This window comes from Nomia melanderi, chromosome 12 (genome assembly GCF_051020985.1).
Source record: "Nomia melanderi isolate GNS246 chromosome 12, iyNomMela1, whole genome shotgun sequence".
NCBI lineage: Eukaryota > Metazoa > Arthropoda > Insecta > Hymenoptera > Halictidae > Nomia > Nomia melanderi.
Window position 1 is genome coordinate 7,675,107 of NC_135010.1, and position 12,089 is coordinate 7,687,195.

General features: G+C 36.0%; 2 protein-coding genes across 4 annotated transcripts; both read left to right on the forward strand.

Annotated features, from left to right (window-relative positions):
• The first annotated feature begins 808 nt into the window (after positions 1-808).
• On the forward strand, positions 809-3,661 carry LOC116426379 (uncharacterized). The gene is made up of 9 exons (XM_031975232.2): positions 809-831; positions 1,224-1,338; positions 1,548-1,674; positions 1,809-1,912; positions 2,078-2,254; positions 2,601-2,746; positions 2,816-2,978; positions 3,217-3,362; positions 3,453-3,661. The coding sequence occupies exons 3-8, from the start codon at positions 1,554-1,556 to the stop codon at positions 3,331-3,333; spliced, it is 828 nt and encodes a 275-aa protein (XP_031831092.2). The 5' UTR covers positions 809-831; positions 1,224-1,338; positions 1,548-1,553; the 3' UTR covers positions 3,334-3,362; positions 3,453-3,661.
• Positions 3,662-6,696: 3,035 nt separating this feature from the next.
• Positions 6,697-11,718, forward strand: LOC116426385 (15-hydroxyprostaglandin dehydrogenase [NAD(+)]-like). Of its 3 annotated transcripts, none has more exons than XM_031975240.2 (7): positions 6,697-6,856; positions 8,489-8,603; positions 9,813-9,939; positions 10,017-10,123; positions 10,387-10,560; positions 10,872-11,023; positions 11,434-11,718. In XM_031975240.2, exons 1-7 carry the CDS (start codon positions 6,846-6,848, stop codon positions 11,570-11,572), a joined length of 825 nt encoding a protein of 274 aa, XP_031831100.1. In that variant the 5' UTR covers positions 6,697-6,845; the 3' UTR covers positions 11,573-11,718. The 3 variants fall into 3 exon arrangements, with proteins under 3 accessions (XP_031831100.1, XP_076229005.1, XP_076229004.1); XM_076372890.1 differs by lacking the exon at positions 6,697-6,856 and adding an exon at positions 7,972-8,345; XM_076372889.1 differs by lacking the exon at positions 6,697-6,856 and adding an exon at positions 8,339-8,420.
• The last annotated feature ends 371 nt before the right edge of the window (positions 11,719-12,089 follow it).

A 12,089-nucleotide genomic window follows, 5' to 3' on the forward strand; every position in this document is an offset into this window, starting at 1 on the left:
TATAGATTTTAAATTCAACATCTGTTTATCCTAGCTTTTGAAAATACGAGGCTTATAGAAGAAAAAACATTTCTAGGATGAAACAATATATGCGTCTATAATATTAACTATATAGAATGTAACATAAAAAAATAATTGAAATAATATTAATGAAGTATAAAATCAGTTTTTGTTTCACTTTGAACTTCACGAAGTTCATTTCCTAAAACAGGATGAATGTTTTTAGTAAGACAAATTTTCACAGATAATAAAGACAGGATTAGAATATTATTTCTTTCAGGTGTTACAAGAACAACACGAAATGATTAATTAGAATTTATTTTATTAAGTAATTCATACAGGAAAGAGGATTATAGTATTTGTAGACTGGAAAACAAAAGTCATTATTGATATACAGAACGACAGCTGAAACGTTGAATTATTTCATTTTCGACTCAAACTACAAAATTCGTTGTTCCGCGTCACATTGTGTCGAGACTTGTTCGTTTAGAGCATATGTTTTCGAGTAATATGAATCACAGAGTCGTTGAAAATTAATTGCCAGCATGATAATACGATACGTAACCTCGTTCGTCTCCAACCTTTGCGGCAGAAGTCCAAAGTAAGCAGTGCTAACTTGACAATTTCTCTCGTAACAGTCTAGGCTCCGTGCTGTCTCGAATATATTCGATTCACAGTTACCTTCGAGTATCTACTGAAGATTGGATTAATCCTTTCGTTCCCCAGAAGTCCAAGTAAAATCGAATTCTGCCAGTTTTATAGAACGACAGCAGTTCGGCAAAAGAAAAAGAAGAGCGGAGGTTGGTTCTCGAAAAGGAGGTCAGATATCTGGTAACTTCAATGTTTGGGAAATGTACAGAGCGAAATTGAGAATTGAAGAGAATTGAGGATTGAGAATTGAAAATTGCTTCTTTGTAAACCTTTAGAATCTTTATTTATAAACGATTTATAAATTATACATAAATTTACTATACTGCTTACTATAAATTATTTATTTAATTATGAATTTATAAACTTCTACTTACAAACATAACGAACAAAATAAACTATAGATGTTCGTTAGTATTTCGTTACAGGAAGAAAATCATTTTTTTCTGATTATTCGGATATTAAGCTTTCCTATTGAGATCATGGAACACGTTTTCAGTTTTTTTAGTTCTTAGATTATGATATTTTAAGAATTCAAAGTTTTGAAAACTTTTGATTTCACAATGGAATAATAGCGCCGATTCACCGACACCGATTATCGATCCTGCATGCAAAGTCGCAGTTGTGGTCGGTGGTTCCGATGGCTTCGGTTTCGCGGCGGCCGAGCATCTTTTATGCAAAGGAGCACGAGTTAGTATTTTTCGTTACACGTGGTTTTCTAGTTTATATTAATACGACAGATAATCAAGCGGAAATTATTTTTGTAGCAGCGATTACTTCTGAAATCTGTAATTAATCTATCGCGAGTTATATTCTATCTCCAATGATGAATGAAATAATTTCGATAACATTAAATCAATGATTTTAACAAATGAAAATATTCAATCTTTATTATGTAGAAGGTCATGATAACAGACAGCGACGCGGAGAAAGGAAGAATGGCGGCGCAGAGGCTCTGCGATGCCTATGGGAAGGATCGTGTGCAATTCGCTCAAGGTCATGTGCACAATCGTTGCCAATTCGAAGGTTCATTTCATTTATATGCATGCTAGAATATTCATATATTTTTTCGAGAATTTTTTACCTTTACTAAAGTCGTCAGACTCGTAACAGTTTCGAGTTTGAAAATAATTTATCGAAAGTACTTAACGATTCGACAGCTACTTTGAATCACGCTCGCTGCAAATACAAAGGTATACATATCATTTTCAACGACTTCGATAAGGAATGGCCCTTAACGAGTAATAGCGCAGGAATGAAAGAGGTGTGTTACAGATCGTCGCCCAATTACAATTTTAAGTGAATATCAATATTTTACACAGATAAAACACAAACAATTATTTTATATATAACGTGTTTCAGCTGAAATGATTTTGTTGCGTTGTTTAAGGCCATTGATATCTTTCATTAAGATTGTAATATTTTTTAGAATAACGCAGCCAAAATGATCCGAGTAGAAATGAAAGTTTTCGAGAAAAAGGATAACGGTCCCGATGGCGTGATAGTAAACTGTGCAAGCATTTTTGGGTTCATGGGTTGGCCCCAGGATCCGTTTCCTATTTATTGCAAAAAGGAGCCTGTAATTGAAGTGACTAAGGACTTCGTGGTATTTTTAATCATTTAATTTCCTTGTTACACAGAAAACTAGTCTATGAAAATTCGCTTCTCTGAATTTACTAAATGAATTTTAACTCTTTGAGAACGAAGATATTGAAATGTCCAAAAGCTTCAGCACATGAAGTTAAATTATATACTGATTGCTTGATTAATAGGAAAAAAGGAAACTACGTGCTGATCTGTTGCTATTTGACTAACTAAATCATTTGTTTGCGACTTGGTTTTCTAAATACGAACGTCTGATCTCGCCGAAATGTCGACATTCGTCCGGAAAGGGTTAACGTTGCACGTAAATTTCTTTTTGTATTTAATCGCCTATTACTTGGATAACGCAGAAAGAGACAAACGCTGAAGAAACTGGGGTACGCCTAATTGTTCTGTGCCCATCAACCAAACACTTCAATGACATAGGGTTGCCCGACATCCCGGATCCCATTCCCGATCATCGAATCTGCGAGTTACCGCCTTGTGTGCCAATCACGTGAGTTGATATCGATATAATAAACATTATCCTCTAGGATTCAGTTTAGAAAACAACGATTTTCAACAGGAAACGTCAAATTGGTCCAGCTTTGAGCCACGTGCTGGCTTGGGCTCAACATGGAAGCGTCTGGTTGGTAGAACCAGCGATTAGTGTACACGAAACTCCTCGATTGATCCATTTTCCAGTTGAAGAAGGAGAAACAGTTGATCCGAAAGTTTACCAAACATTAGTAAATTTTATGGTTTATTTATATTATCATCGTTTATTAACCCTGGTCCTCTTATCCTCTTATCCTTTATCATTTATTAAAGATTATGATCCCCCAATAATTTTTTGCCAGAGATTTATCGACATCCATTTGAAATCTTCGTAATTACTATAAATTTTCACATAATATTATATAAATGATCATTCAAAAAATAACACGGGAGTAAGGTTAAAAACATAGGATACTTTATTGATTCTAGTCCTGCAGTATTAAAACAACGCCACCATGCGTTGAACTCTCCAATCATAATAAATCGAAACTGTGTCAGCGGTTAAAGAGTAAAATTTGCAAAGTGAAGGCTCCGAAACGGAAATAAACAATTAGTTGCGTAAAAGCTCAATATTTGTAAGTATAAAATATATTATTTTTATTAGAATTCAATTTCAACTTATATACTCATTGAAAAATAATCCTTGTTGTTCATTTTAATTGTAGCAAGACGTTCTACGATTTCACGTATTCAATTAAATCATTTTGATCGAATTAGTTGCAATCACTGAATTCTAAATAATTTGCAATTATTATGTAACACATATCACAAGAGAAATGTAATAAGAAAGAGTCAGCATTAAAGAATAAACACGTTAAGCCTTTTTTAACTTCTTGCGTCATATGGCAATCTGTATATTAACATTTATTTATTGTGTTAACAGCTGCTTGACTTGCATATAAACTTTATGCTTTTAACTTTTTAGGGTCAGGTAGGTGAAAAACTGCCCCACATTTTGCTTGCCTTTTTATGCATTGTAGACAATTTCCGAACTCATTTCGAAAACTTGAAATTATTCATAATACATTTGAATATTTAGTATGTTTTTACATTTTCCTAATATTTCTTTCATATTTCTGTGAATTCTTGAATACGTTATGACAATTACCTATGAGATCCGTTGTTAACATACTTTTTTTAAGTATTTGCACGACCTTGTACGATAATAGTACTGATAATGTCAATAACAGCGAATATTTTTTCATAGATAAATTTGACTTAAAATTACACTTTGCATGTTAAACAAACACATTCCACTTATAGTGTGGTGGCTATAAGTAGAATACCGAAACAAGTGCACTTTCAGAGCGTCTATAATAAACTTAGTTTATCTAGAACCTGTTTCTGAATTATTAGCAATTAATTCATGCTAGTATTATTCTTCCAACAGATCGAAGAGTCATGTGCGTTATCAACAATGTAGAACCGCCATATTTCGTCAATACTCTTATACTATGACTTGATCAAAACTTCACTTTAATAGTACCCTTCTATAAAAAATATACAGCAAATTACTATTAAAAGATCATAGATAACTAACATATCTATAATTCACCAATGTAACTACAAAAAGCTACGATAATAGAATGCTGCATCGAAGAACGATTAAATTCTCAAACCACACGAACAACCACTGCTGAAACAACAAACAAAAAGTTTGAAAAAATTCCTTTCTCGTTTGGTGTTTCGTCCCGGACCTGCTAGCGGACTCATCAGTAAGGCAAATCTAGCAGACCCTGCCTCATACACCGGGAAAGTCACAGGATGTCAGAGAGGAGGAAGCTTCGGTGGAACAAGGTAAGGGAGAGGGAAGAAAGGTGGTGAAATCGACAACTCTGATTTCCCTCTACTGCCTCCACCAGAGGTGATGAACCGTCGTCCTTAATAAGTTGTTGGTAGTCTCTTCCGTAGTAGTTGTTAGTAGTCCAAAGCCGTTGGAGAGATGTTATACATTCGAAGATAGGGGAGGACGCAAATTGATCTGTTCCGGTCAAGAGAGAGAAAGGAACCCTGGCCACGGGCCTCCTCTAAAATCCTGTAGCACCGGAAATCGGCTCACAGCCAAAGGATGAGGGTGGTGTGCTTCGACCGCGTCACCGTTTTGGTCCTTCCCTCAATTCTCCTTATCAATTCCGACCATGGGAAACATAGAATGTAATTACTCGTGTGTTTTCCGAAGATCCACAGCGGCTGGCCTTCTCTGTGAATTACTTCGTCTGCTTGTCATCATCATCATCATCAATTTGGTGGGGTGTTTTTTTTCATGAATCCATTATTCTCCTCCGCGGGGCGACAACCGAACCCCATGATTTACGCCACACGAAACCCATGGGAATCATCCTCGACGCTTGGCGACAGGAACAACAGAAATCACCACCGTCGTCCAGGGAAGCTGTTGTTGTTCGTTTGTTGTTGGAACGAAGAAAGAAAGGTCCTCAGAGTTGCCAGATATATCACCCGTTGGTATTTTATTTTATTCTTTATTGTTTATCCCTGCTGCCATCCGTTTGCTTCCCCTCCCCGCGCTGCTATTCCCAAGCGATGACGAGACGGACAGATGGAGATGCAACAATAAGGTGTACTACTCTCCTCTCCTCTTGCTGTTCTTCCTTCTTTTCCTTCCCGACCTCCATCCACACCACCACCGCCAGGCAACGGTCACGTGAGGGTACTAGCTCTTTGTTACCTTGGGAAATTCCTAGACGCAGGTTCCCATCCAAGGACGCGAACAGTCCCACGTCGCCCAGACTGTAAAGATCGAGTTCTGGAAGAAAGATAGGAGATATAGGAAAGAAGGAGGGAGCAGCCACAACCGTTTCGTCCAAGTCTGTTGGAGGACTCGTCAGTAAGGCTTATCCAACAGACCCTGCCTTAGACGCAGTGGTTGGGTTAAGGCGTTTTGGAACTTGTATATATACTAATCGAACTGGAGCAAGAACTTTCGAGAATGATATCAGGCAAACGGCCATCTGGTAGCTAAGATGTACGATCCTATTTCAGGAATCTCGCCTAGATGGAACTACTTGAAGCAAAGGACTTCAGCCGGTTAGAGTTGCATTGGATAGACTTGGACTTGATAAGGGAAGAAAGCAGATTTTACCCTTGATCGCTATATTTTTTGTACGTTCGACAGCGTACGTTGTTAAATTAGGATTTGTTAGACCAAGATGTTTGACTTCAATGGGGGTTTCATTTTATTCTTGACAGGACAAGTGTCCTTAATGCTTTACTTACAGATGGTTATTCAATAGTCCATTGAAAATAAACTACTCACTGAAGATTGGTTGATGAACTCTTTATAGAAGGAAATTATAATCGTGAGTTTAGCAGTTCCTGTCAGTGGATAGCTGACATGTCTCAAAGATCAATCGTCTGATTTAATTGAAATTCGAGAAGCATGTAGTATCCCTTTATCATCTATACCGAAACTAATATTTCACTTTTGAATCGAAAGTTCCAATCAAAATGTTTAATTATTCAAACAATAAGAGATCATTACATAGTTTTCTTATTTCTAGTATGCAAATGTTCGATTCTGAGTTTAGCTGCCTGCAGAAAAGATTTGTAGTGCTTTTAAAATTCCTCATCTACAATCGGTTAGCAGTTCTTTCAATCTTCTTACCAAGCATCCAGTGAATGCTCAATGGATTCGTTCAATTTTTAACACAAGCGCATCGGTAATGTAATAAATCAACAGAAATGAACGACCTCCTGGACGGTCTCCAGCTTACCTCGTGCCGAACTTTTTCCTAAACCTGATCCTGTTTACCCGCTGGTCCGCGGTCACATTATCCATCAGATATCCGGCGGATATTCAATCTCGTACGATTGATTCTCGATTTCTTGAATTTCACCGACGATCCGGGTGCTGTGCACTTTACCCGTGAATTATATTCGCGACCGAATCGGCCGCGAGAATAGTCGGAAGTACTATCGTTAAATTTCCACGTTATTTCGGATTTCCCGTAAATCAATCATGGACGTCGAGGGTAAAATCGCGCTCCTTACCGGCGGGGCAAACGAAATGGGGTTCTGCACCACCTGGAATCTCTTTCGAAATGGACCGAAGGTATGCCTGTCTTCTTCACTGAAGAACCAATGAAATTCGAGAAAAAAGAATTTTACTTTCCCATGAAATTTGGGAAAATAGAATTTTATTTCTCAATGAAGAAAACGCTTTACTGAATGTTGTCTTATGGTTTATTTTTCAATCCTATTAATATTTTTCTTGCTTTTGATTTGGTAGATATGAAAATGTATGCATAGAAAGTTACAAACGTTTAATTTTGTCAAAATTTCTATATCTAACTGAAGTAATGCTCCGTTATTTCTTGAAAGTTCTGTTTGAAAAAGGATCACTGTCCTCAATTCCACCGTCTGTTACAAGTATATTACGTCACTGTTCAAAAATTTCCTATCTTATGTATACAAGTTTGGGTTTAATTTAAATTTACTTTCGATTACAAAAAACTCCATTTATCCCCTCCCCTCGTGTAAACAGCACGTAACTAGTTTCAAATATGAGAGCATTGAACATGAAACGTACAGAAATAAAATTATATTGTAAAATATTAAAAGATTACCACTAGATTTACTCATTAAATTATTAAGTATATCATTATCTTTTCATAAATCACTGATACCAAATATTACAACTATTTTCATAAACTGCACATACGATAATCACTTATCGTTTATTTCAACTCAAATGAGCCATATGTACAATACATATACGCATACAAACCGGTTTTCTCGGGTTTCTGAACTTTAGCACCTATTATAAAAACTGCCAGGCAGAGATAATGCGGAAATTGTACAATACTCTATTATATCAACCATTTAGTTATATAATCTCGCGTACAGCTTGTTGATATGATCAGAATCCTACTGTAATCTAATTTATGTATATAAATAACACTTGGAAATGAATGTATTTTTCCTAGAAGTTTTTATTTGAGACCTAAACGGTTAAAGACTGCTATATGTCTAAGAAAAGACATTACATAATTCCATAAACTGAATATTTAACGAGCCATTGTACATGCGAGAACAACCACATGTTATTTCCATCATTAATCTTATCAAATCCCGTGCTGTCAAGAGCAGCGATAACAATTTTGGTAGTGTAGGTAACAGTAAATATAATCACACCACTTTCATATGGACAAACTCGAAATTTGAAAAGTCACAGGGGCAAGGGGGACAAGCCGCAGGCTCCACCTCGATCCTTAGAGGAACCATAGTCGAGTCTCTGTATCACGAAAGTTCTTGTAAATTTCTGATAACAGTCAAAAGCCGCCAAAAGCGAAATTCGACGCCAATGTTCGTTACATCTCACTCCGTTCCGTTTTCTTCTACCTGCTTTCTCCGTTACGCGGCTCGGCCAATTAAATCAATGTAATCAAACCCAGTAACCAGTGTGATTCTATAATTATTGGACGTGATAATGAGCCAAAAAGTCCTGTCGCCCCTTGCCCCTTTACATTTTAGCGCGCCGCGCATATATTTGAGTACAACAGGCATAACAAGAGAAAACAGTTGCATTTTGGAGATTGAAGGTAGAGTACTGGCAGAAATATTTCTTCTCGCGACGAGAGATATTGTGCTCGGTTGTTACTTCGATCGTAATTTTCGTGAGTTACACGAGTTTCTTATTTCTTCGTTTCACTTACTTCGAGAAACTTTTGTTCGTTATCTGCAGATTTCTTGTACTTCGAACCAGAATGGACATCAACGGCACAATCGCAGCGGTCTTTGGCGGTGCCAGCGGAATCGGCTTGAAAACCATTGTAGAGCTGCTGAACCGCAATGCCAAGGTTTGAGATTAGTTTTAGATGAATAATGGGTTCTGGACATTAATGCTAGAACTACCGAGCATTTAAGACGATTAGTATGTAATCCCTATACAAATTGTAACTACAGATTATTTTCAGTTTCTTTAGATATTCATTGTAGTATTCACGTGGAACTATTTATTTTGAATATTCTATGCTTTTAAGATATCAATAATTGCGACATAAAAATGTCGAGACCAGTCATGTTGGCTAATACGTAATTCTAGTGTTAACAGTAAACCTACCGAGCAGTAAAATTGAGTTTTCGAAATTCCTCTGTAGCAATTTCAAAGGTGCATCTATCGAGACTTTCATTGATTTACAATTTAGTTTGCATATTTCTAAATCAATTTCTTCAATAATTTCTCAGAGAAGTATCTGCTCTTCAATAATTTCTCAGAGAAGTATCTGTTCTTCAATCATTTCTCAGAGAAATATCTGTTATCTTTTTAATGATTGCAAAAAGAAGAAATCAGGGTCAATCTGACCCGTCCGGTACGTTTAGTGTTAAGTTTCGTTTTTTTTTATTGTAATTCAACTTCTTTCTTTGCTTGTAGTACTTTCTTATGAAGAAATTCATTTTTATACTTATTTTTCGCTGATTCTTTAATCGCGTTCTTGGGGATTCTACTGTAATTAACACGTCCCATGCCACAGTAACTTTCAGTTATATTTTACTTATAAATTATACCGATGTTTTACATAAAATAATAAGTTACATTTAAGTTCCTGGTGACTTTTATATTGTTTGATATAATTTCTTTACGTTTCCGCTGCTTGGTAACGTATCGCAATGCGTGGCAACATGTCTCTTAACACCAGAATTACCAATAGTCAAGTTGACTTTTCAAAATTTGTCTATAGAAACCCCAAAAGTGCACGTATCGAGACTTAGATCACTCAAAACTTAGTTTGCGTATTACTAAAACAATTTCTTTAGCAATTTCTTAAAGAAAGATCTATTATTTTTCCAATAATTGTAAAAGAAGGATTTAGGAATGGGTTATTTTGACCCATCTGGTAATTCTAATGTTAAGAATGTTCTACTAGAAAATTTGACATGCACCGTATACGGTGCACATGACACTGAACGTGTGAACACGCAATTAAATTCTGTTTTGATTAATTTGCGACGAAGATGTTCGTTTATTTGTTCATTTCTATTTCAAATATTGTATTGGAATTGTTTAGGGCGTCACCATCTTCGATTTGCCATCGCCAGCGGTGGAAGACGCGGTTGCGAAGTTGCAAAGTCAATTCGATAAGAACCGTGTCATTTTTATTCCGTGCGACGTCACAGTACAGGACCAAGTGAACGGTAATTATCGAAATATTAATAACAGCATGAAAAATACTGTGCGAAAATGAAATTTCAATAAATCGCCTTGCATTTAGATGGCTTTAAGAAAATGATCGCAACATTCGGAAGCGTAGACATCGTGATCAATAGCGCGGGAGTCGCTGACGATACTAAGATCGATCTGATGATCAATATTAACCTTGTAAGCATCATTGGAAACTGCTAAAAACCGTCTATAATTAAGGTGTATAGTACAGTGCACACAAGTGATAATTCTTTTTTAAATCGTGAACACTAATTTCTGTAAGTAAGTATTTGTATTTATTAATATATATTAGGCTATTACTGCTGTCTCCCTTAAAAAGCAAATGCAAAAGAGTGAACTTCACTTTTGAGTAACTCTACTGTTAATCAATTAAACACTTCGATCGAGTACAATAAAATTGAGTTAATTTTCTGCGATAGGGCGGTGTAATTCACACGTCGGTGGCTGCCATGCAGAACATGGGGAAACATAATGGGCACAAAGGAGGCGCGTTGTTAAACATAGCGTCCGTGGCTGGTCTCGTACCTGTTCCGTTCATCCCGACGTACACTGCATCGAAATATGGCATTGTTGGTTTCAACTCTGCTATACAGGTAAATTAAAATACAAAGAAAAAACTTTGTAGCAACATGGAATTCTATTTTCTACAACATTGACTGACATAATAGTCATCTATGACGGTTGCTTCCGAACTCGTTGAAAGTAATTATAATAAGATGATTTATGTTGCATGAAAAGTTTTAGTAATGTAAGACAATAATGTAACGTAACAAGTGTAACAGGAAATAATTAATAAATGTTTTTAATCCCATTTATCTTCGTATAAAACACTAAAGATATTCTCATAGCAGTCAAAGGATCGAAAGCTGTATATTTTAAATGAAATTAAAATTTCTACTTATAGAAAAACTTCGGAAAAACCGGCGTTCGCGTCTTGACGATTTGTCCAGGCCTGACCAACACGTCTTTGGCAATGAAGTTGATGAGCAAACAGAAACTGGACTTCGTTGACTATGAAAACGTGTTTACGCACGCTGACCAAGTCATTTGGCAGGAGTTAGTATCATAATCCTTTAACAAACTCCTGCAGAGAATTTATTACTTCATCAAATTTTAATTCATTAAATAATTCTTTAAATTTAAAAACTTCTAATTTCAAAGGGTTAAATTCTCGAGAAAATGATTTTATCTTTGTGAGATTTCCCTTTTCCGTTTTACAGAGAAAGTTATGGAAAACTCAGAGTATACTTTTTATTTTGCTGAAACTTTCAATACGTCAAGCTTTTATTACAGTACTTTCATTGTTATTAGAACAATTAGATTAATATTAAACTTCGAGAAAAACATATTCTTCGTAAATTCACAATAGTATTAAACAAGTGAAGATTATTGTTTCCCCAATACCTGTACTCCAATAATTTATGAACTGTTAGTAACTAATTCATGTTATTACTTCTTTCCGACAGAACGGATATAGTTGCAAAAACTATAGTCGACTTATTTGAAAGGGGAGAAAATGGAGCCATATGCGTCGTCCAGAATTCAGAACCACCGTATCTCGTCGACCCCCCTAAAATACACGATTTGCCGAGACGTCCGTTTTAACAGTATTCTACAATGAAAATTGTAATGAAAATTACTATTATAAGATTTGACACCGTGGTGGACTTTAATATCAACAAGAGTTTATTCAACGAAATCAAATAAAACAGATCAAACAAGCATCTAATGTACATTCGCCGAAGACTCCGTTATCCTGCGTTATATTATCACTAGAACTACCGAGCATTTAATACATTCATTGTAGTATTCAAATAAAACTATTTATTTTCAATATTATATGCTTTTAAGATATCAATAATTGCGACACAAAAAAATCGAAACTAGTCATTTTAGCTAGTACGGTAGTTCTAGTGTTATTCTCACTCATGCTCTCTTTGCTGATGATGACAGACTGCCGCTCAACTTCCACACCCTTTAAAGTTCATCCCCAATCACTCTTTTTTTCATCCACATGCATTCCTTCTCACTTGTACCCTGTTCTTTGTATCCATAGCTAGCATTCACTCGGTCATGTACACACTTTCCAAATCACATCATCCTCATGGTCCAATCGCTCGGT

What these genes read in the sequence shown, in the direction of transcription:
- LOC116426379 (XM_031975232.2), top strand. Translation starts at nt 1,554, where the DNA reads ATGATAACAGACAGCGACGCGGAGAAAGGAAGAATGGCGGCGCAGAGG. An exon ending in ATAGCGCAGGAATGAAAGAG is followed by an intron (nt 1,913 to 2,077) that starts GTGTGTTACAGA and finishes AATATTTTTTAG; the next exon opens with AATAACGCAGCCAAAATGAT. An exon ending in CCGCCTTGTGTGCCAATCAC is followed by an intron (nt 2,747 to 2,815) that starts GTGAGTTGATAT and finishes GATTTTCAACAG; the next exon opens with GAAACGTCAAATTGGTCCAG.
- LOC116426385 (XM_031975240.2), top strand. An exon ending in GTTTCAACTCTGCTATACAG is followed by an intron (nt 10,561 to 10,871) that starts GTAAATTAAAAT and finishes TTCTACTTATAG; the next exon opens with AAAAACTTCGGAAAAACCGG. An exon ending in GACCAAGTCATTTGGCAGGA is followed by an intron (nt 11,024 to 11,433) that starts GTTAGTATCATA and finishes TCTTTCCGACAG; the next exon opens with AACGGATATAGTTGCAAAAA.